Source organism: Tarenaya hassleriana, unplaced genomic scaffold (assembly GCF_000463585.1).
Source record: "Tarenaya hassleriana unplaced genomic scaffold, ASM46358v1 Cleome25, whole genome shotgun sequence".
In the NCBI taxonomy this organism is placed as follows: Eukaryota; Viridiplantae; Streptophyta; class Magnoliopsida; order Brassicales; family Cleomaceae; genus Tarenaya; species Tarenaya hassleriana.
In genome coordinates, this window is record NW_010965775.1 from 400484 (window position 1) to 422654 (window position 22171).

At 40.9% G+C, this 22171-nt stretch overlaps 7 protein-coding genes across 8 annotated transcripts; 5 read left to right on the forward strand and 2 right to left on the reverse strand.

Moving 5' to 3' along the window:
• Positions 1-796: 796 nt before the first annotated feature.
• On the forward strand, positions 797-3380 carry LOC104816205 (pyruvate decarboxylase 1). Its single transcript, XM_010544914.2, has 5 exons — positions 797-1453; positions 1547-1710; positions 1836-2486; positions 2605-2911; positions 3016-3380. The coding sequence occupies exons 1-5, from the start codon at positions 932-934 to the stop codon at positions 3184-3186; spliced, it is 1815 nt and encodes a 604-aa protein (XP_010543216.1). The 5' UTR covers positions 797-931; the 3' UTR covers positions 3187-3380.
• Positions 3381-3409: 29 nt separating this feature from the next.
• LOC104816650 (transcription factor bHLH140) lies at positions 3410-6588 on the reverse strand. Its single transcript, XM_019202868.1, has 6 exons — positions 6483-6588; positions 6274-6395; positions 5034-5917; positions 4224-4824; positions 3948-4118; positions 3410-3859 (listed from the first exon to the last, which is right to left on the reverse strand). The coding sequence occupies exons 1-6, from the start codon at positions 6505-6507 to the stop codon at positions 3533-3535; spliced, it is 2130 nt and encodes a 709-aa protein (XP_019058413.1). The 5' UTR covers positions 6508-6588; the 3' UTR covers positions 3410-3532.
• A 680-nt stretch (positions 6589-7268) lies between these two features.
• LOC109116795 (transcription factor bHLH140) lies at positions 7269-8233 on the reverse strand. The gene has a single exon (XM_019202869.1). The coding sequence runs from the start codon at positions 8130-8132 to the stop codon at positions 7602-7604; it is 531 nt and encodes a 176-aa protein (XP_019058414.1). The 5' UTR covers positions 8133-8233; the 3' UTR covers positions 7269-7601.
• Positions 8234-9809: 1576 nt separating this feature from the next.
• Positions 9810-10628, forward strand: LOC104816206 (UPF0098 protein CPn_0877/CP_0992/CPj0877/CpB0906). Its single transcript, XM_010544915.2, has 3 exons — positions 9810-9980; positions 10059-10353; positions 10413-10628. Exons 1-3 carry the CDS (start codon positions 9862-9864, stop codon positions 10485-10487), a joined length of 489 nt encoding a protein of 162 aa, XP_010543217.1. The 5' UTR covers positions 9810-9861; the 3' UTR covers positions 10488-10628.
• A 308-nt stretch (positions 10629-10936) lies between these two features.
• Positions 10937-12870, forward strand: LOC104816207 (protein yippee-like At3g08990). Of its 2 annotated transcripts, none has more exons than XM_010544916.2 (6): positions 10937-11303; positions 11557-11766; positions 12067-12110; positions 12197-12305; positions 12393-12448; positions 12529-12870. In XM_010544916.2, exons 2-6 carry the CDS (start codon positions 11671-11673, stop codon positions 12605-12607), a joined length of 384 nt encoding a protein of 127 aa, XP_010543218.1. In that variant the 5' UTR covers positions 10937-11303; positions 11557-11670; the 3' UTR covers positions 12608-12870. The 2 variants fall into 2 exon arrangements, with proteins under 2 accessions (XP_010543218.1, XP_010543219.1); XM_010544917.2 differs by having other exon boundaries at positions 11621-11766; positions 12529-12706.
• A 1583-nt stretch (positions 12871-14453) lies between these two features.
• On the forward strand, positions 14454-17593 carry LOC104816208 (nascent polypeptide-associated complex subunit alpha, muscle-specific form). The gene is made up of 5 exons (XM_010544918.2): positions 14454-14952; positions 15086-15197; positions 15633-15738; positions 15957-16943; positions 17033-17593. The coding sequence occupies exons 1-5, from the start codon at positions 14865-14867 to the stop codon at positions 17309-17311; spliced, it is 1572 nt and encodes a 523-aa protein (XP_010543220.1). The 5' UTR covers positions 14454-14864; the 3' UTR covers positions 17312-17593.
• A 1394-nt stretch (positions 17594-18987) lies between these two features.
• Positions 18988-22131, forward strand: LOC104816651 (RNA polymerase II C-terminal domain phosphatase-like 2). Its single transcript, XM_010545581.2, has 10 exons — positions 18988-19418; positions 19509-19979; positions 20200-20410; positions 20716-20873; positions 20977-21047; positions 21125-21230; positions 21321-21413; positions 21540-21681; positions 21783-21999; positions 22089-22131. Exons 1-10 carry the CDS (start codon positions 19149-19151, stop codon positions 22129-22131), a joined length of 1782 nt encoding a protein of 593 aa, XP_010543883.1. The 5' UTR covers positions 18988-19148.
• The last annotated feature ends 40 nt before the right edge of the window (positions 22132-22171 follow it).

Genomic DNA, 22171 nt, shown 5'->3' on the forward strand with positions numbered 1-22171 from the left:
CACCCCCCCCCCCCCCCCCTTGTTTTTTTTTTTCTACCCGCAGCAATCAAAATATATCGTGTTCTTATATATCTTGACCGACAAAAATTTATGGTGTTATAGAATTTGAAACTTCCCAATGATTTTGCGATTTATTTTTGGACATTGTAAAAAATATGTCTGATACAATCGTTACTTTTGTAAAAAAAAAAAAATGGTTTATAGACTACATAATACATTGTATGATGTAAGAAATAATTATTTTTATTAAACCAAAGAGATGGACAAAATCAGTAACAGTAATCTAAATAATTATTTTTATTAAACCAAAGAGATCAACCAAATCAGTAATTTAATATTTAAATTTTCTCATTATATTTACAGAATTATAAAAATGGTTCATATATAGATTATAAATGAACAAAGGAATAATCCAGAATTAAGTCAAAGCAAATCATGGCCCATGAGTGTTAATGAAACTGATGGATGGCATATCAAATTACAACATGCATGTTTACAAAAAAAAATTACAACATGCAAGACGAAACGAGGAATAAATGTTTCAACGTTAATCACTAAATTTATGGCAGAATATGATAGCTCAACACAGAGTCACTCTCCCGGATACTCGCGTGGAACACACGCGAATCCTCCTCCGCAAGGCTACCAAAGATATCTCGGAGATTACCCTCATAAACAGCATTTAATTACGCTTCTGCCACAAGGCAAATGGAACACAGAAACCCACCGCCTTCAAATCCCAAAACCGCCCCTTGTAATTTTAATAGACGCCATTTTCTCCACCTCCTATATAAAGTCCCCCCCATTTCCACTCTCTAAGCATCCGAAGCAAATTTCAAAGTATTCCAAACTCGCCCCTTTAAAAAATCATTTTCCCAATTTCCAACCCCATAATTCTCTGCCACCCCAGCGACTGTGAGCTCCAGCATCCATGGATACCAGAATCGGATCGATCGACACGTGCAAGCCGGCGTGTGGTGACGTCATCTGCCCACAGAACGGCGCCGTTTCCACCATCCAGAGCTCCTTCCCCGCCTCCGACGCCGCCTCCGACGCGACACTCGGTCGCCACGTGGCGCGACGGTTGGTCCAGGTCGGCGTCACCGATGTCTTCTCCGTCCCCGGAGACTTCAACCTCACGCTGCTCGACCACTTGATCGCGGAGCCTGAGCTCAACCTCATCGGTTGCTGCAACGAGCTCAACGCCGGCTACGCCGCTGATGGCTACGCGAGGTCGCGTGGCGTCGGAGCCTGCGTGGTGACCTTCACCGTCGGCGGACTTAGCGTTCTCAACGCGATCGCCGGCGCGTACAGTGAGAATCTACCGGTGATCTGTATCGTTGGAGGCCCCAACTCGAACGATTACGGCACCAACAGGATTCTTCATCACACCATTGGTCTGCCTGATTTCAGCCAAGAGCTCAGATGCTTCCAGACTGTGACTTGCTATCAGGTAAAACTCGAATCGAAATCGAAAACAAAAATTTCTGGTTATCGATCGGCAATGTTACTTACTAGACAAAAAACCTCCGTTTGAATTTTGCAGGCGGTGGTGACGAACTTGGAGGACGCACACGAACAGATCGACACGGCGATATCGACGGCACTGAAAGAGAGCAAGCCTGTCTACATCAGCATCGGCTGTAACTTGGCCGCCATTCCTCACCCCACTTTCAGCCGCGATCCCGTCCCCTTCTCCCTCGCCCCCAAGTAAACATTTCTTTCTTTTTTTTTTTTTTTGGTAAATAAACATTTCTTTCTTAAACCCTTTTGTTCATTAGATCCCCAAAAAACACCACATGTTTAGGATTCTTACCGTTCAATGTTTCGTCCAGATTGAGTAACAAGATGGGTCTCGAGGCTGCGGTGGATGCAACCCTTGGGTTCCTGAACAAAGCGGTGAAACCCGTCATGGTCGGTGGCCCCAAGCTGCGTGTGGCTAAGGCCACCGACGCCTTCGTCGAGCTCGCCGACGCATCGGGTTATGCTATGGCCGTGATGCCCTCCGCGAAGGGACTTGTCCCGGAGCACCACCCTCACTTCATTGGGACCTACTGGGGAGCGGTCAGCACGCCGTTCTGCTCCGAGATCGTAGAATCTGCGGACGCATACATATTCGCTGGCCCGATCTTCAACGACTACAGTTCGGTCGGATACTCTCTCCTCCTCAAAAAGGAGAAGGCGATTATCGTACAGCCAGACCGTGTCACGGTAGCAAACGGGCCCACGTTTGGGTGCGTCCTGATGAGCGATTTCCTGAGGGAGCTGGGCAAGCGGCTGAAGAGGAACGCGACAGCGCATGAGAATTACAGTAGGATATTTGTGCCTGAAGGGAAGCCATTGAAGAGCCAGCCGCAAGAGCCTTTGAGAGTTAACACGATGTTCCAACACATTCAGAAGATGTTGTCCAGTGAGACCGCTGTGATAGCTGAGACAGGAGATTCTTGGTTCAATTGCCAGAAGCTGAAACTACCCAAGGGATGCGGGTGGGTACAATACATAGATAATTCAGACCACATCTTTCATAGTTTCACATTACATAATAACAACACATGTGAAGTCCATGTTGAATGAATGAATGAATCATTGAGGGCATTTTTGCAGGTACGAGTTCCAGATGCAATACGGGTCGATCGGATGGTCTGTGGGTGCAACTCTCGGATATGCTCAGGCTTCACCGGAGAAGAGAGTTCTTGCTTTCATAGGAGATGGGAGTTTCCAGGTGACGGCTCAGGACATATCGACGATGATCCGAAACGGGCAGAAGAGCATCATTTTCCTTATAAACAACGGTGGCTACACCATCGAAGTCGAGATTCACGACGGCCCTTACAACGTAATCAAGAACTGGAACTACACTGGTCTCGTGGACGCCATCCACAACGGCCAAGGCAAATGCTGGACCACCAAGGTGAGTGGATTTTGAAACCCATTAATCTGATTTTAAAAACAAGAGAGAGAGAGATGTAGAATAAATAAAATATTGAATCGATTCGTGTGAATGAAATTGAGCAGGTAAGATGCGAAGAAGAGCTGGAAGAGGCGATAGAGACAGCGACAGGGGCAAAGAAGGATTGCTTGTGTTTCATAGAAGTGATAGTTCACAAGGACGACACAAGCAAAGAGCTGCTCGAGTGGGGCTCTCGTGTCTCCGCCGCCAACAGCCGCCCCCCTAATCCTCAGTAGAACCGCCATTCCTGCCCTTCCCATTATCAAATAACAGAGAAAACAATATCTAAACAGAGTTTCTGCTTCCGTTTTCATCCTTGTTCTTCTCTCGTGCTTTACCTATCTGTCATATTGATGTGAGTTCTGGATTGGCTACCAGATCTTTGTTCTTCTCTTGACCTTTAGCTTTATCTATCATATTGATGTTATCATTTGTTGTGAAATAAATTACATATTTATGTCTCTTGTGACCTCCTCCTCGTTCATATTCGGCATCAACAAAAGCCCGTTTTTCTTTCCAAAGCACCTATACTCCAGAGTCCAGACTAAATAAACAAACCCGAAATCACGATCTACTGCCTTCTTAATCGGTCTCCGAGTCGGGATGGGTCAAAAGACGATTGTTTTGGAGAAAATGGTCGGGGAATGGAGCTCGGCAGCTTCTTATGTGCGATTTCAGCTTCGGAATACTCGGGTGAGCACTTTTACAACGGTGACAACGCAACTCCGCAGTTAAAACATCTTCACTTGCCACAGTGGCCATGCCCTGGACATTGATCTCCTCCATTACATCGACCGAGTCTCGGAAGAATGAGGAGGTGAAGGAGTTCCAATGTTTCTTGTTCTTCAAGTGGTCGGAATCGAAGTCTTGGCTGATAACATGTAGGTGAAGTTGTCGCATTGATGGAACCTGAGACACAAGGGGAATTCTGATAAAGGAGTTTCCTTTCCTGCTTTCATATTCGCTGACGCTGTAAAGGCTCTGAAAAGGACATTACCGAGTGGTAACCCAACCGGAAGACCAGAGAGGGGTCATCATCCCAGAATCTCTTCACCCATTTCGATCCCACGTCGTGCATTTTCTGCAGCAGTTGAAGATGCTCTCTCTGGGCATCGGCAAACCGGTCTAGACCTTCCTGTCTTGCAATTATTAGCAAGTGCTTCCTTGCCTATAAGATCAAAATAATCTTATCTGTAACCCGCTCTCACGAGGAGGGTAGCGAAATAGTACCAATACAGAACAGGCATTATTGAAAAAAAAGGAACTTACTTACCTTTGGATACTGGTCGTTTATCACAACAATGTCATCCAATACCTCTAGCACAATATTCTCGTGTCTATCCGGTTGCATGGCAATATTGTACAGAGCCAATGCCCATGAGCCCCAACCCTTACTCTTGCTCTTTCCACCGTCTCTCACATGCCCAACTGCCCCAGTGTTCGATTCATCGGCTATGACTACATCTTGGAGCCCCTTGCACTTTTTATTTCTCTCAGGATCCTCCTTAATCTCCTCACCACCAGAACCTGATCTAGTAGTCTCATTCCTTCTTTTGGGTAATTTTGATTGATTCTTTATAATAGACAGAAACCCTTCAAAGAGAGATGTGTAAGCCTCTCGCAGAATCTTGCAGCCGTTGGTATAGTCATTGTTAAGGTAATTTGGTCGCTTCGGATTCATGTTTGGTCCCAGAACATGTATCACATGTGTTATCCCTTCCGCACAGACTAAAGGGCAGGTAGAAGGGAGAGCAACAACTACGGCCTTTCCCGGAAGAAGAGAATTCGCTCGTTGTCTCGTTGCAGCCTCAAGATCTGACCCAGCAGCCATGAAAATCGATGCATTTACTCCTCCACCCCCGGGTTTAAGCCGCCTGCACAGATCTTTTTCCTTAGTCAATTGGCCTAAGAATGCAAAAACTTTCAATGAGATGGCTTATCAATATACAAAGTTTTTACTTCAGAAGTCGGTACATTTTTAGGCTATTATCCCCTAGTGAAATTGAGCCTCTTCACCTTTACGAAGAAGAAAACCTCTAATTAGGTACTAAAGAGCAAAGGCCAGATTATTACAGAAGCTTACCAGTTAGCAGCATTAGCTATGGCACTGCACTGCAGACCACCTTCAGAACGAAGTTTAGTTATATCCCCAACAAATGTGAAAAACCTTGCTGAGTCAATGTTCTTCTGAGAAGCCTTTGTCTTGACCAAAGACAAAATCTTTGATCCATGGCTCAGGTCCACCAAGACAACCCGTGCATTTCCGAGCATAGGCAGGAATTCCTCCACTTTCTCAACAATTATATCAGCTGCCTTCTCAAGGTCGAACTGAAAATCTGCCGTTGAGATTGACGGGAATGCCAACGTGGGAATAATATCGGTAGAAGTAAGCTGAGCCGAAGGAATCAGGGACAGATTTTCTTCTTTCTTTGCTGTCTTTTCATTAGATTCTTGAGATGTGCTAGCTTCTTTAGAAGCTGGTCCTGGCAAAGCATTGACTTTCTTAAAGAACTTCATTATACCAAGTTGACTTTTGGCATTTGTGTTCTTTTGGCCGAAGCAGCCCGATGGAAGAGTATCCTTTGGACCGAGCAAGCTGTAAGAGCTAACAGCATTCTCGACATCTTTATCACTGTAACAAAACGTGATCCGAGAAAACCCTTCACTCAATTTTGGAAGCTCCTTACTCTGAAGCATCCTATTTACAACAGCTGCAGCTCTTCCCCCTTGTAGATTTCCTTCATGCCCGGTTCGTTTGACCGATCGAGATATACAAACCTGAGCAGGGAGATCAAGCACCACTGCATGGACTTCGACCTCGGCGCCTCCGAGCTTAACAAACTCCGAGCGCTGATCCCTGTCAAGGTTGCATCTGTCTATAAAGATACTGTTGCTTTCCTTCAGGGCGTTGATTGCCATCTTTAGGCACTGAGCCTTTGTTCCAGCTTTACCATTGTTAATGGTGTCCTGCATGAGACGAGAAATGGAAGCTCACGTTACCAATTACTCATCTGTGTTCACCACTGTATTGGCATGCATCACTGTTCCCTAATTTTCACATGTATTATGCCGCACACCAAAAGGGTTTCTGGAAGAACATAACACATCAAATTAAGAACAGCGACACGAAATCGCATAAGTAGAATCATACTTCACCCAACAAATTCGCAACAACCTCAATCCTGAATCCGAGTGTCGCGGAAACAAAATCAGTTTCAATATATGAATTCTCAAAAGAACCAGAAACAGCAAAACCAAGTTCATTGGATCATTTTATCAACCACTTCCCGCGCACAAGTCGAAGAGAGCGAGAGAGAGGAAACCTGGCAAACGCGAACCCATGGGCGGCGAGAGGAGCGCATGACAGTGTCGCAAAACGTGGATTTCCCGCTTCCCGGTGCACCAACCAGCATTACCACTGTCGGCTCCGTCTTCTCTCCTTCAGCTTCCGCCATTGGGGTCATAAAACAAACAGAAAGTCATACGACAATCGAGAATCGGAGAAAAGTAGTAAAAGTGGAGTTGGATTTACGGGAGTCGTCGATTTCCATGTCCATTTTCTCCTGTCGATTTGAAGAACCCGTTCCTTTGAAATTTTCTGACGCTTGCGGTGGAAGCCCGTAATGTGTGTCGTGTAGTACGTGTTCGTTTCGAGTACGAGGCGTTTCCACCCAAGCAAAACGACTTACGGTGTCTCAGTTCAACGTAAAAACGCTCTGTAGTTCATGGACATGCGGCTTTTCTTTTTCTTTTTAATTAGATTAAAATTCGCTTTTATTTTTTTATCTTGAAAAAATCTATCGAATATATTTTTTTAAAGAGATTAATGGTTTTACTGCAATCTAAAACGTTATATTTTATATTTTTTAGTTTTAGGTCTAGACTTATTAATACATATATTCTCTAAAAATTAGTTAATTTTTATATTAGTTCACTGTCATTGATATTATCATTCAATATAGTTTGAATAGATACAAATGAAAATCTTAATATGTCTACACAATTTATTTCGTAATTACAATAAATTTTAAACTTGGATATAACAAAAATCCATTCGAAAATAATTCGAGTATAATATAATTAACATGCTATATAGATATGCGGGGTTTCACTTTAATCTAGTGTCTAAATCAAACGTAATTGTTTTAAAAAAATCAAATCTTAGATCACCAGCCCATATATTTTGTGGTGTCAAATAGTCATATAATCGTAGAATTTTATATGAAAAAATTCCCGAAATTATCGCATATAAGCATTTAAAAATATTATCATTGGACCTGGTTGTCAGTTTCTTTGTAAGGTTAGTTTACATTGGCTCTAGCTTCTCGTATCTTTTCAACGCGTATGCATATTTAATTGAAAATAACAAAATCAAGCTTGCTGGTCCGTGATATTACATCCTCCAAAATGCAATTTCCACTTAAGTTAGTTACTATACTTACACAACCAGGACCAATATTATATATTAGTATATATGTTTGGAATTAAATTATCACACAATAATAATAATAATAATAATAATAATAATAATAAAAGTTTCTAGGGGTTCCTGAACACGCCATGTAGACTAATATATATCAGCACACACATGATATATAAATCAGTGTATGCATTTCTCCCATTGAGACAAACCGCGTCCATGCATGGTTTCTTAGACAACAGGGCTAAACCAGGAGTTGTACTCCGGTGGCAAAGTCTGTAAATACGTCTCCGACATGGGGGCATAATTGTAGGCATCCGATGCAGAAGAAACAGAACCGGTCGAGGTCGTCGTACACGGGCCATTATCGACGCCGGTAACGTCGCCGGCGGCGGAGCAGAACGGCGTCGCATGGTCAAAGAAGAGCATCAAGTTTTGGTGAAGCCAAATCTGGGCCTTGAGGAACTTAACGTACTCAATGGCTTCATCGAGCAAGGAGACAGTATCCATCTTCGAGCCACCAGGAACCATACTCTGAAGGATCTTGAACCTGTCGCTGATACGGTGGCGTCTTTCACGCGCCGCCACGCTCTGTGGGTCCGTTGATAGCTTCGTGGCCGGCGGTGAATCTCTCTTTGTATCTCCGGTTTTGCCCTTTTTATTCCTACGCCGGTGGAGAGAAGAGGACGAGGAGCTGGTGCATGAGTTAGGGTTTCGGTTGCTGATGGGTGAAAAATGGATATCCATTGTTTTTTTGGTCATGGGCTCACGTTGACGTATAGCATGTTTACGTGTGTGTATGTATATATATATATAGAGATGGTACAAATAATATATTATATGTGGAGCTTAATTGTATACGACGAGGGGAAGAGAGAGGGCACGTGAGGTTCCGGGTTTCGCGACGAAGTGGGGTTTGGTATGAAAGAACAGAAGCAGATAAAAACACTCAATGATTTCTTACCAAACATCCTTTTCAACTGAACTCTACTGTCTGCTCGATCTACATTCCACTTCCACACGCACACACTTCTCTCCTCCACGTTTCATCTTTCAATATTTTCCCTCTTCCTTCTTTATTTATTTTTAGTTTAAAATCTTCTTATTGCCAGTTTGGATTCGAATTGCAATACGATACATTTGTGTCAATGTAGTAGTAATTTGATATAGACTATGTGGATTTACCCAAAGCTTAAATTGATACAAACAGTTTAAAACCATGTCACAGTTAAGCAGCAAATATATCCATTTATATTCATTTAATTTACATGTGTGTGTGTATATATATTATTTTTTTTAAAAAAAAATATACAATCTTGAGACAGGTAACTGTCGTCTCAGCTGTTGAGTGAATGAGACGTTACGCTACGTAGGATAAGATTCGGCATTTGATTTTTCTTTCCTACGTGGTTCGGTTCTGATCTGAATGAAACTCTGTTTTTTTTTTTCATAGGACAAATTGTAAAAATTAAAGACATATCCGGAGAAAATTAAAATAATTTCAATATGGCTTGTCAATTCGACCTCATATGTGTATACTAGTTAGTTCCCAAAAGACGGGTTAATCTAGTTAAAACAGATTTACTTTCTATTGGAATATATATTTTTTTTTTAAATGTATAAAAAGATTTCTGTTGAAGAGGTATTTATAGTCTAATATTTCCATAAAAGGGGTTGCTGTTTCATTGGCAGAATTTCAGTCCGAAATAAGCATTAAATTTTAACAAATAATGTTATTACTACGTAGTATGAAATAAATTCGAAAATTACATAGGCTGTTGGTGGTGGTGATACCTTATGTTTCCAAAGTGGAGCAGATACACAATAAATAAATCGAACAAAACTGGGACGACATTGGTTTCGAGGTTGTCCTTCCTATTAAATTCGAAGGCGAAGGTTGGGTTTTTATGGATAGCTGTGGACCGACCCCGACAGTCTTATGGTACGTTCACAGGGCACATCACGTCTGTACAGTGAAACTAGCCGACGTAGATGTTAATATACGTATGTACACGAAATAAATAATTGGGATTGAGTATAGTTTTTGTTGGTGAACCGTGGAAATTCGCTTTCGAATTCAAATTACATAAAAAAAAACAGTTCAATAAATAAGCGTAATTAATGAAATCGAGTTAAATATGTAATTTTTTTTCATAGACAGATAAATTCAGTAGCGGAATAGCTCAAATTATTAAAATTTAACAGCCAAAATAAGCTCAAACTATTAAAATTCGGAAATCAATATATACGTGGGCCGAAAGATGAATTTTAAAGCCCATATATGAAATCTCTCCAGCACCATCCGGAAGATGCCACGTGGCCGCCAAGGTGTCGCCGGACCCTTCGATTCGACACCACGAAGCTAAATATCCGCCACGTGTCAACCATAGAACTCTTACGTGGAAACTCCTACATGTATTTATACAGAGACAAACAGACACACGGAACACGACAATATATACGAAAAGAGAATATATATATAGACAGAAGGATGGCGAGTGAAGAGTTCCGATTGGTATCGCCGGCGATAAGCAACGAAGGGAAGTTGCCGAGGAAGTACACACAGGAGGGTCAAGGCGCTCAGAGGGACATCTCTCCGCCCTTGGAATGGTATATATGGTCAATTATAGGTTTAATTATATGTGTATATGAATGTAAAGGAGATGAGGTGAGTGAATGTATGTATAGGTATAACGTACCGGAGGGGACGAAATCGCTGGCACTAGTGGTGGAGGACATAGATGCGCCGGACCCGAGCGGACCGATAATGCCGTGGACGGCGTGGGTGGTCGTAGACATACCTCCGACGGTGAAGGGATTGCCGGAGGGATTTTCCGGCAAGGAAGAGCATACGGTCGGAATCAGGGAAGGTCACAACGACTACAAGATCCCCGGATGGCGTTGTCCGAAACTTCCCCGTCACGGCCACAGATTCCAGTTCAAGCTTTTTGCCCTCGACGACAAGCCTGATCTCGGCCATACGGTATGTCATTTCATTAATTATAAACATATAGAGAGAGGTTAACACGTGTGTGTTTTCAGGTGACAAAGGAGAGACTGATGGAAGCGATTGAAGGGCACGTGCTTGGAGAATCCATCTTGACTGCTGTTTTCTGATAACGTGCATAGTCGTGTTTGGATGTGATCGATCTTTGTATTTTTACCATGTAAAGTTGGATCCCGACCGATAGATATATAACTAATTAACTATGTGTTCCTTGTCTTTTTTTTTAAAAAATTTTTATCTCTGTTTAAAAATAAGGAGATTTGAATATTATTATTTGTGAAAAACGAAATATATTCTAGGAATTATTGAGCCCATAAAGCCCATATTGAGCAAGATAGGCCCATATATACACAAGGCATGAGGTGATCAATAATTAATTCCTAGGCTTAAGGTATCCGATACTCGTTAATGAATGGAGCGGAAATTTATTCGCCACATGTCACGCGAGGAGGCGTATACGGTTAATTATTAATCATTAATTAAAAAATAGGGGGGGGGGTTCTATTCAACGCACCGCACGGCTCTTTGTATTTGTTGATATGTATAAATACATGTAAAAAAATTTAAAAATCTGCTTTTTGTCCAGCTTCATTGATGAATTAGTTTGTTACGCTTCGACTTTCCGCTTCCTCCCTGTCTGCATTTTCCTCCTCTCCCTGGGGATTTTCCCTCTCGGCCTTTTGTTTTTCTTGCTCTCTCTTCCGTTTTCCCTGGATTTTCTTGTCCTTCCCTCTCTTCTTTTTCTTGTTGCTCTTTATATTCCGAACTGCCGGAGTTTTCTGATACTCTCCCTCGACGCCATTTTGGGGTTGGTCGGAATTTTCTGGCCTTTCCCGCCTTCTGATCGATCTCCTCTTGTTTTCCCTCTGTTCCGTTTTCTTCTGGCGTTTAATGCGGTGATTCACGAAGAATCGGGTTATTTCCTGGTAATTTCATGACATCGTGTCTGTTTTCGCAATTCGACGATGGTCGAATTCTTCTCGTCGATCGATGATTGGTTTTCTCGCTGATTGAACAATATTCTCTGTTTTCTTTTCGTTTATCTTCTATTTCGTTTTCTGATACTATTTTCCTTGTACGTGTTCTTCTCTCGACGCGCTTGCGGTTTTTTCCTGTAATGTTACTTGGGTGTTTCTCTCACTTTTTCTTTTCTGGTTATTCTCTTCTGTTCTTTCTCAGATCTGCTAATATCGTAAGCGGCGTCTTGAATTGAGAAGGATCTGAGGGTAGTTTACCTTTCCAGGTATTAGAGTTACCAGCTGAAGAATCTGGAGGTGGTGGATTTTGTTCAAAATGGGAAGATTGTTCCTGGTAAATCTCGAAGGATCGATCTACAGCTGCAAGCATTGTCGTACGCATTTCGCAGTTGCTGATGATATCATCTCCAAGGTTAGCCGTAATCCCCCCCCCTTTCTGGTTTTCCATGCGTTCAAGGGAGTAATTAGTCGCATTAGTTGTAATAATCCCTTTGTTTTGAGAGATGATTTTTCATCCATAGTCTCGTCTTCATACATTTTCAGATCTTCATTCACATGTAGTATTGTTGGGGATTCTGAATAATTTCTAGTCATTCTCTGTGCTGAGTGATGATCTCCGTTTATAGTTTTGTTCATGTCGTCCAATTTGTACTCGAGGGTTATGGGAGGATGTTGCAGATGACCTGACCTTTGTTCGCGCGCTGTGTTTCAGTCGTTCCATTGCCGGCATGGAAAGGCATATCTCTTTGACAGAGTGTAAGCGTTCTTAGAGCCAGTTTTTGAGCTGATCGCTAAAGTCCTCTGAGTAAGTAGCCCTTTACTATTCATGTTCTGTGTGGCAGCGTGAATGTCACTGTTGGAGAGGAGGAAGATCGCGTCATGATGACCGGATGGCACACCGTGGTCGACATATTCTGCGTGGGGTGTGGCAATCTCGTTGGCTGGAAATACGTAAAAGACTCGAACCGAATCTCATAAACAATGCCATTCTCCATCTGGGTTTCATCCGTTTTATCATAAAAAGCTGACCTTTGGCAGGAAGCTGCATACGAGAAGTCCCAGAAGTACAAGGAAGGAAAGTTCATTCTGGAGAGGTAACAGTTTTGATGAGATATGTTCTCTACGTTCATCAACTATAGCCTGGATTCTGAAGAATGAAATCGTGCTAGAGCAGGTTTATGGTGCTTGGACCTGATGGGGGCGGGTACCATATGAATGTGGAGGAGCAGATTCTCGGAAGCGATGAAGAATGAATGATCTGATCTTGCCATGTATTGTGGTATAGTACATTCTCTCCCCTTCAATACATAGATTAGTTTTTTTTTGTTTGGTCCAGGGGGTGTTCAGTTGATACATAGGCACACACTCACTCATTAAAATCCCAATTGGATTTTTCATCAAAGTATCTCATCTGTTTTTGGCGTCAAGTCTTTTTGCCGGTGAACTTTTGTTTCGCCGTTCTCGTGTTCCGTACATATTTGAGGCGTTCTATGCAGTTATTACATATTTGTGTCCATATTTAGGCCCATAAAATTTAGATGGGTGGGTTCCGTTTTTGTGATGAGCCCAGCCCATCAATTTCCTTTCATATAATCTGACCTTTTGAACACTCTTTGCGGATACTTTGGTTATTTTTATGGGTGTATAAGTAAATATATGGGACAGTAAGATTTTCTTAAACAAAAACTAATAATGTTGCATATATATGTGTGTGTGTGTGTATATATATTTGAAAAGATATCGTTGGATAGATCAGATGTGTGTAAAGGCATGGGAATTGGGACATACGAATACTTGTGGTTCAATAACAGCAGCGTTAATATAAGCATCATGTATTCAATGATTTTTTTGAAAGAAAAAGTTTGGCTTGTCTGACACCGACCCCGCTAGAAAGAACATTCTGGAGAGGTTAATCTAACTTTAGACTGACAGCAGTTCACGTGCCCCATGTGACCAACTCCCCTTTGGATAGAATCGTAATTATATCCATGTGTTTAGTAGGGTAATTCTGTCTGGCAACCCCTCTAACTTGATTGGGAAATTATTGTAAAGAGACAGCAATTAATTAGTTGTGTATACCACACGTAATCAGATTCTGCTAGATTGGTTTATGTTAATACATAAACTGCATTGGTAATTTTATTACATCTTAGATATTGTGCATTTTACAATTATGTTTGTTTTTATTTCTACAAGAACAGACAGTTCTTTGTTCAGATTTGTTTCTCTTCCCCCGTTTGGATTTGAAAAGGGTAAAAGAAAGGAGATGTGATTCTGCAATCGGATACCTATCACCTTATAAGCAAAAATATTTAAGTATCATAATGGTGCATTTAATAGACTGATTAGTTAACAAACCTTTTCAATTGTATACTAATTGGGGTTACAATAATCTATGGACCACGGGTGATCATTATAATATTATCATTTATTCCCTCTGTTTCTGAATATAAGTAGTTTCACCGTATTTTTTTTTGTTACTAAATAGATAGCGTTTTAGATTTTTAGATTAATTTTTAAAGAAAATTTCTATTTTTACTCAATTAAAAATATTCAACTTTATATGATTTTTTTTTTATATTCCTTTAAAAATCATTATAAAATCTAAAACTGATATTCATTTACAAAATGAGAACGACACAAAGGACGAGCGAGTCTAAGCTGAATTTATAGCCGCACGATGAGAGGCTCTGTATTTTCCTTATCTTGAATCGAACGGTCGATGCACTGTTAAGCTGCCGAATGCGTATGTTTTCTTCTACCCTAATCAATCTTATCTTTGATTTTTTTTTTTTTTTTTTTTTTTGTGTACGTGTGTAGTAATCATGTGAGGCGAGAATCTCTCTCGTTCCATACGAATAATACACATTTCTCTTGTTTTAATATTCTTTTTTTTTAATCGAAATATCTCATCATGATTATTTTTAGTTTGCGTTAATTCCTTCTGATTCGTGTTAATTCAAAGTCTTTGAAAGTGGGCTTCTGAGTTATACGGCAGCGTATTGACCAGGACGACCTCAGCTTCGTGTTCTGTTCAAACTTTCAAACGACATGTTCTTAATTAATTTTATTTTTAAAAAATAAAAAATAAAAAGCCTGAATACTTACAAGGGAGAAGGTGGGGTTGTTTGGTTTGAAATCCGAAATCAAACAATAAAAAATTTGTGAAAAAACCACATCGAGAAGAACATCTTCCCCACTCCCTTCTTCAAGCTTTCAAAACTTCGTATTTTATCAAATACCCAGAACCCTTCTGTTCTCTCTCTCTGCGCCTAGTCTATCCATCTTCGCTGTTCGTCGTCTGTTCTCTCGTGGCTTCTGGGATTCCTTGGCCACTGCTCTAGCTCCAGAAGAACCGTCTGCTTTGATCCTTAACCAGATCTGATCGGTCTTTCAGTTTGCTTCAGCGATTTTCTTTCCGTCTTTTCTTTTTTTTTTTTTGGAGATTTTGTCGCGCTGCGGTGCAAGTTCGGTCATCCGTCCCAGAATCTTCGGTTTGAGGTTTCAAAAATGGTGACACAAGATAGAGACGAAGAACTCGCTCTGTTCCTGGAGATGCGTCGACGCGACAAAGAACACGGAGCTTCTCTTTTAACAGGTTCCCACCGTAAAATTTCTTAAATGTTTCATACGCAGTGGTTTGATAATTCATGTTTCAGGTTCTGGGCTTCGGATTGATTTGGGTTGAGTTTGAATTATGTTTGACCCTGTTGTCCGATTATTCTACGCAGGATCTGACAGCAGTAGTAACAACGAAGCAGTCTCGTCTCTCCGGTATCCCCTCCGGAGAACCGCCGCCGAGAACTTCTTGTACTCCGAGAACGAGAAGTCCGATTACGAATGGTAATGTTTCCTTCTCACTCGTTATTATGCTCTCAGAACATTGCCTTGTTTCCCCATCATTATTTACTTCGCATCCATTTTATTTTCGCATTTGTGTTTTCGCTTTTGGATGCAACGCAGAGAAAATCATGACGAAAATATAAAAATCCCAGAATTTGTATGGACAAAGTAAAAGGAACAACATATGGTTATATTGGTATTGAACGTTCAACCAAGAGCTTGTGTTCATTAGATCACCTGTTGTGAATTTTGCCCCCGTAGATGTGTAGTAATAGCACTCCTTGGTGGTTCTGTAACTCAACTTGTTTGCTAAGTTTTGATTTGTCTCCGAAATATTTGGGATTATGCTGTTGTCTCTTCTTGGGTTCTTGGGTTGTTCTGGTTCTGGTCCGATGAGATACAACGTTTCGTGATATTGTCGTTTTTCCCTTTCAGGCTGCTGACGCCTCCTGGCACACCGCAGTACGAGAAAGAGTCTCACAGAAGTGCGATGAACCAGTTTGACGGCCCCAATGCTCGGCCCACCGTTCTGAAATCCCGGGTATGAACTTATATGTTGTAAGATTTTACTGATCTAGCTGTGAAGATGATGCATTCGAAAACATAATCAATCTCAAAGAAATCAAACGTCCATTAGTGTTTTGAGCAGAAACAGTTTAGCACAACCAATCTTACTTTGTTGCATAAGTTGGGATTGCCTTGTCTTCTTAGTTGCTATTTCGCCTTGAACGTAACCTGCGTTTTTTGATGGTGATGCAGCTGGGGAACTGCCGGGAAGAGCCCGTCTCAAGGGCCAGCGGTGTATCATCGAAACATTCAATGCTGTCTCCGGGACCGAACTCTTCCGAGGTTGCTGGAACAAGAAGACCCTCGTCTTCTGGTGGCTTAAAATCCGCCAGTAGGCCATCCTCCTCTGGTGGCTTGAAGTCCACGAGTAGACCCTCCACACCAACCAGGAGATCAACCACCACAACAGCAACTGTCACATCCAAAACCACCAAGGCCTCAAGCTCAAGATCTTCAACCCCGACATCACGAGCTGCCTTAACTGCTTCAAGACCCGCTGGTCCATCCAGATCAGCCACCCCGACTAGATCTATTATGCCCCGTTCATCCTCCACTCAATCCTTACCAGCTGCAAAACCAGTTTCAAGGTCAGCCACTCCGACCCGCAGACCGTCAACCCCGTCAGGCCCTTCATCAGCTGCCGCTACTAAAGTCACTAATTCAGCAAACAGACCGGCTCAGTCACGAGGGGCTTCACCGACGGTGAGGTCAAGGCCGTGGAAGCCACCAGAGATGCCTGGCTTTTCTTTAGAAGCGCCTCCGAATCTAAGGACTACATTACCAGAGAGGCCACTTTCTGCTTCGAGAGGCAGACCAGCAGCCTCGGCACCTAGCTCAAGGTCCAATTCTATCGAGCGAAGTGGTGGTGGCAATGGCCGGGTAAGGAGACAGTCTTGCTCGCCATCCAGAGGCCGGGCTCCTATTGGGAACCCGAATGGGAGTATTGCAGTTGTTCCGACAGTGAGGGGGAGAGCAAAAGGGAGTAGTAGTAGCAGTGGTGACAGTGTGAGTCCGGTGGCTATGGGGTCGAAAATGGTAGAGAGAGTGGTGAATATGAGGAAACTGGCTCCGCCAAGGCAGTCAGATAGAAGCAATGGTAAACCCATATCCTCTCTTGACAGCCTCGGGTACGGGAGAAACCTCTCGAAAAGCTCCCTCGACATGGCCTTGAGACACATGGTATGAGACAAAACGAATCTCTCTGTATATAAGAGGCAGTACCTTAGATATTATATCACATGGGTTATATTATACATCTCTGTGTGCAGGATATTAGACGAAGCTTCAATGGAAATCTCCGGCCTTTGGTGACGAAAGTGCCAGCTTCGTCTATGTATAGTGTGAGGACATCAACGTCAGGTAGAAGCCGGACAACGAGTGTGTCGGACTCGCCCCTCGCCACCACGAGTAGCCCTACGAGCTCGGAACCAAGCGTGAACAACATCAACATCTTGTGCTTAGATGGGAGCGAAGCTGAAAACGACGATCTCTTGAGTGAGAGAGGAAACTCTTCTCCACTGAGTCAACTCGGAAAGATATCGTCTTGACCCGTCATCGTTGGCAGTTCGATCGAACAATGTTCTTTCTTTTCCTTTGTTTTTTTTTTAATGCCGGGAAAGCATCTGGTTCTAGGAGTGGGATATGTATAAAAACATGTCTGATTCCATCCAGCAAACTCTTTTATGTTTTCCGGCAGTGAAACAGTTGTTGTTGTCGTCGTCTGAGTAGTAGTTTGGTTCACAAAACTCTGTTCAAAATTATCGAACGCCTGCTGTTTGATGATTGTTGTCCCGAAATTATCGTGGAGGCAATGTCACTTCATTTCTTTCTCTGGGTCCCTAGAAAAAAATGGACCTCTCGTAAAATTTAAGTAAATACATATTTTTTCATATAGTAATAAATATGAAAACGAATCATTTTAAATTTCTACGTAACATGTATCATACATGAAATTCATATGAATATGATCAAATTTTACCAAAAATAATAATTTCTGAAATTTTGTTATATAAATATTTTAAATTATATTTACCTTTTCCATCCATCGTATAAATATATAAATTTTCATATAACTTATATATAATATTTTTTATATAAATACATAAATTTTCAAACTATTATTATATTTTTTACCGATAAATCGAATGACAATTAAAATATTTATCAGTTTAAAAATCCATTAAAATTCAACATATTTTAACATTATTACCATTAGAGAAAATAACATTATTACTATTAAGGACCGTAGATCTCCAAATCAATTTTGAATTTTATGGGTTTTTATTTTATTTTTTAAAAATGACATGTCAAATGATGTGATAATTTGTGTAAAAAATTATAAGATGTGGCGGTAAACATCATCAAATGATTTTGCAAATTCGTATAGATATTTGACGAAATTTAAAATTTTGTGTGAATATTTATTAAATTAAAAATTTATGTACGAAAATATCACATTTTAATAAATTCGTATATTATCGTTATAATTGAATTTTAAAATTTTATGTTTTGATGTGGAAGTTCTGCATATTTAATACATTTATATGGAAAAAATTATATAATTATTTTATTTTTTATAAATTCATATATTTTTTCTATATATTATCTTTATTTTAGTTTTTATTTTATTTTAGCATATTTATTATATTTAGTGTCTTATTTTTGTAGTCAACTCGTTTATATGATTAAATTTAATAAAAATAAATCAATTATATAAAATCTAAAAAAAATACAAAACTTTTAATTTAATTCAAATTTTTATCATATTTTCAACTTATTTTCAATTCAATCCATAATAATTAATTGAATCTAATCGAGCTAGTTAAAATTAAATAAGAATTATCAAAATATTTTCTACTTAATTCACGATTAACTAATTTCGACTAGGATTAAACGAACAATTCAGGTCGATTTATTTAAGTATGATTAATTTAGATTTTTTTAAGTATTATTTAGAAATTTAAATGCAATAGGGTTATTTATTTGGTAAATTGAATATCCTTGTATATATTTTGAAAACATTGCCATTGTGTTTTCCTTCTTTCTAAGACATAAATAAATACGATCCAACGGTTGGTATGCGTCGACAAGGAAACTGAGAGAAGCATCTCGCGCCACGTGTGCGGGAATGTCAGGGCATCTCCGAATTTTTATATAAAAAAAATCCGACGTTGTAGATTCGACCACTTCTCTCACTTATAAATATACGAACCCTGCAGCGTGGTACTCCTTAATTTGAAGGAATTCTGGGTCCTGTGAAAGCCCTATTTCGAAAGAGGAGAGAGAGAGAGGTATCCGGATTTTCCTGGATTTTCTCTCGCATTCCCGGAAAATTACTCCGCTTCTCGTTTTCTGCTTCGAAAATCGACTTGGTGGTGACGTCCGATGAGCCGTTTAGGGTACAAATCCGTGGTTTATCATGGAGAGGTGCATTTGGGGGAACTCGATGTCATTCGAGTATCGGACCAGAATTTCCGGTTTCCGAACGATGAGATTCGGATCCACCGAATCTCTCCGGCCGGCGAGAGGTGTCCTCCACTCGCGATTCTCCAAACTATTTCTTCTTTTTCCGTTCGGTGCAAGCTCGAGTCGTTTTCTCCTGTCAAATCGACTGAGTTGATGCATCTTCACGCAATGTGTTTCCATGAATTGAAGGTAATGAGTATATTCGTTAGCTGATTGTGCTGTTTCCAGTGGTAGTAGATGTAAAAGACTGTGATGTGACTTTTGATTTTTGGGCTGCAGACTGCTATGGTCTTAATCGGAGATGAGGAGATTCACTTGGTGGCAATGCCAAGCAAAGAAAAGAAGTTTCCATGTTTTTGGTGTTTCGCAGTACCTGTTGGTCTTTATGATTCCTGTTTAGGGATGCTAAACATGCGTTGCCTTTCAATTGTGTTTGATCTTGATGAGACCCTGATTGTTGCAAACACCATGAAGTCCTTTGAGGATCGAATTGAGGCTCTTAGAGTCTGGATTACACGAGAGACTGATCCTATGAGGATAAATGGAATGTCAGCCGAACTTAAGAGGTATATGGATGACAGGATACTGCTGAAGCAGTACATTGAGAACGATTATGTGTTTGATAACGGGACCATGTTAAAGGCGCAACCTGAGGAGGTTTCCCCAATTTCCGATGCCCTTGAGAAAGTTGTTCGACCTGTTGTCAGATTGCCGGAAAAGAATGTTGTGCTTACTCGGATTAATCCTGAGGTTAGAAGATGTAACTGTTTCTAGTTTGTCCATGTATTCATTTGATTAAATCTGCTTGTGTGATTTATTAGTTTTTTTGTCTTTTGGACTTGGGAATGAGTCGATGTTGTTGTTGTTGTTGTTGTATCTCTTCTAAGTCCATTGGTGGCTTAGCTTTTGTTATTTTATTGTCAGAATTCGCTGAACTCTGTTCCCTTTTACTGGATTATGGTTGATGCAGATCCGTGACACCAGTGTGCTTGTAAGATTGAGACCGGCTTGGGAAGATTTAAGAAGCTATTTGACAGCAAAGGGCCGAAAGCGCTTTGAAGTCTATGTCTGTACCATGGCTGAAAGGGATTATGCTCTTGAGATGTGGAGACTACTTGATCCAGAAGCACACCTGATTAGTTCCAAGCAGCTTCGAGATCGGGTTGTATGCGTGAAATCAGGTCAAAACCATCTCTAGATTCCTTTTCAGAATCTTTCATCTTGGTTCATTCACTTAAAGGTGACACCGTTTATAGTTTAGCTATTCAGGATCTAGATTGACGGTCTCTCTCATTTATGTCTTTGGCGTGCCAACTTATGCATTTATGGCTCCTCTCTCTCTCTGCCTAGTTGGCTGTCCTCTCAATCTTCTGTTTTTGGGGTCCTTCTTCATGTTTTGTTTTATTATTTACGTAGTCACCTTCTCTGTATTATGAAACTTAGAATAATAGTGCCTTGGTTTATTTCTCGCAATTTTGCTTAACAGGGTCAAAGAAGTCATTGTTGAATGTTTTCCATGGTGGCATCTGCCACCCGAAAATGGCAATGGTCATTGATGATCGTTTAAAAGTTTGGGAAGACAAGGATCAACCACGGGTTCATGTTGTTCCTGCGTTTCTGCCATATTATGCTCCCCAGGCAGAGGCATGCTGTTACTCTTGTATAAGTTGTGACTTGCAAATTGGATCTCTCAGTTTCTTGTCTAATTGAACTTGTATCTGACATTTCTTCTTCACTTCTATATCAGACAGCCCATCCGGTTCCAGTTCTGTGTGTGGCGAGGAATGTTGCATGCAATGTCAGGGGTTACTTTTTCAAGTAAGATTTTTAGTTTCATTTTCTTTTACAATTATCTCGCGATTGTAGTTCTTACTCTAGCTGGATGCATTTGACAGGGACTTTGATGAGACTTTAATGAGCAGTATATCTTTGGTTTACTATGAGGATGAGGTGGGGAACTTACCTCCAGCTCCGGATGTGAGCAACTATCTTGTTACAGAGGTATTCCATTTCAAAGTTCTGCAGTATCAGTGTTTCAGGTAGACCTTTTTGGTCTCATCCATAGTGTCATGCTGTTTTTACTCTTGGTAGGACGCTGGCTGTGCCTCAAATAGCAACACATCTGCTCCTCCCCTTATGGAAGGAATTTCTGGTGGCGAAGTTGAACGTAGACTAAGCCAAGTGGTCAGTAAAATAGCCCTCTGTTATCTTACAGAAGAAAAATATTGCATGGGCATGGTTTTCATGCTCTATATTTCCCCATAGTTTTTGTCTTCATTAATTGGATTTGTTAATGTTTCGATATCTCAGGATGAGAAGGCTGTTGCTGATGCTTCTACTATTTCCTCAACCAGTAGTTCTGACCAGAAACCTGAAGCCAATAATCCACAGGCAACAGTCATTCCGAACGTCACAGGCATGACAACTGTTGCAGGGCTGATACCGTCTCATAGTACGAACTTTGACTAATATAATTCTGAAATCTGAATTTGATACTGATATTTTGCATGCAAATTTTTGTTTATTTTCTCTTTGGACTTTATCACATTGTAGAACCTAGCTTGCTTGGAGCTCCAAGACGGGATAGTTTTGCTTCTTTTCCTGATGGTGGGAGACCCCTTATGATGAGGCCTGGTGTAGATATACGGAACCAAAACTTCAGTCAGCCACCACTGTTGGCTAGATATTCTATGCAACCTCCATCATCCTCAATGCATTCACAGGGCGGTTGGTTGGTTGACGACGAGAGCAACAAATCACTCTTTACATGGTATGAGACAAAACGAATCTCTCTGTATATAAGAGGCAGTACCTTAGATATTATATCACATGGGTTATATTATACATCTCTGTGTGCAGGATATTAGACGAAGCTTCAATGGAAATCTCCGGCCTTTGGTGACGAAAGTGCCAGCTTCGTCTATGTATAGTGTGAGGACATC

Coding starts and splice junctions, on each gene's coding strand:
- LOC104816207 (XM_010544916.2), top strand. CDS start 11,671: ATGGGAAGATTGTTCCTGGTAAATCTCGAAGGATCGATCTACAGCTGC. Junction 12,111..12,196: donor GCATATCTCTTTGACAGAGT/GTAAGCGTTCTT, acceptor TCTGTGTGGCAG/CGTGAATGTCACTGTTGGAG. Junction 12,449..12,528: donor GGAAAGTTCATTCTGGAGAG/GTAACAGTTTTG, acceptor GTGCTAGAGCAG/GTTTATGGTGCTTGGACCTG.
- LOC104816206 (XM_010544915.2), top strand. CDS start 9,862: ATGGCGAGTGAAGAGTTCCGATTGGTATCGCCGGCGATAAGCAACGAA. Junction 9,981..10,058: donor ATCTCTCCGCCCTTGGAATG/GTATATATGGTC, acceptor ATGTATGTATAG/GTATAACGTACCGGAGGGGA. Junction 10,354..10,412: donor AGCCTGATCTCGGCCATACG/GTATGTCATTTC, acceptor GTGTGTTTTCAG/GTGACAAAGGAGAGACTGAT.
- LOC104816650 (XM_019202868.1), bottom strand. CDS start 6,507: ATGGACATGGAAATCGACGACTCCC. Junction 5,918..6,273: donor CATGGGTTCGCGTTTGCCAG/GTTTCCTCTCTC, acceptor CGTCTCATGCAG/GACACCATTAACAATGGTAA. Junction 3,860..3,947: donor TCCGGTTGGGTTACCACTCG/GTAATGTCCTTT, acceptor CTTGTGTCTCAG/GTTCCATCAATGCGACAACT.
- LOC104816205 (XM_010544914.2), top strand. CDS start 932: ATGGATACCAGAATCGGATCGATCGACACGTGCAAGCCGGCGTGTGGT. Junction 1,454..1,546: donor AGACTGTGACTTGCTATCAG/GTAAAACTCGAA, acceptor TGAATTTTGCAG/GCGGTGGTGACGAACTTGGA. Junction 2,487..2,604: donor AAACTACCCAAGGGATGCGG/GTGGGTACAATA, acceptor GCATTTTTGCAG/GTACGAGTTCCAGATGCAAT.
- LOC104816651 (XM_010545581.2), top strand. CDS start 19,149: ATGAGCCGTTTAGGGTACAAATCCGTGGTTTATCATGGAGAGGTGCAT. Junction 20,874..20,976: donor ATTATGCTCCCCAGGCAGAG/GCATGCTGTTAC, acceptor CTTCTATATCAG/ACAGCCCATCCGGTTCCAGT. Junction 22,000..22,088: donor AACAAATCACTCTTTACATG/GTATGAGACAAA, acceptor CTCTGTGTGCAG/GATATTAGACGAAGCTTCAA.
- LOC104816208 (XM_010544918.2), top strand. CDS start 14,865: ATGGTGACACAAGATAGAGACGAAGAACTCGCTCTGTTCCTGGAGATG. Junction 14,953..15,085: donor CGGAGCTTCTCTTTTAACAG/GTTCCCACCGTA, acceptor TATTCTACGCAG/GATCTGACAGCAGTAGTAAC. Junction 15,198..15,632: donor GAGAAGTCCGATTACGAATG/GTAATGTTTCCT, acceptor TTTCCCTTTCAG/GCTGCTGACGCCTCCTGGCA.
- LOC109116795 (XM_019202869.1), bottom strand. CDS start 8,132: ATGACCAAAAAAACAATGGATATCCATTTTTCACCCATCAGCAACCGA.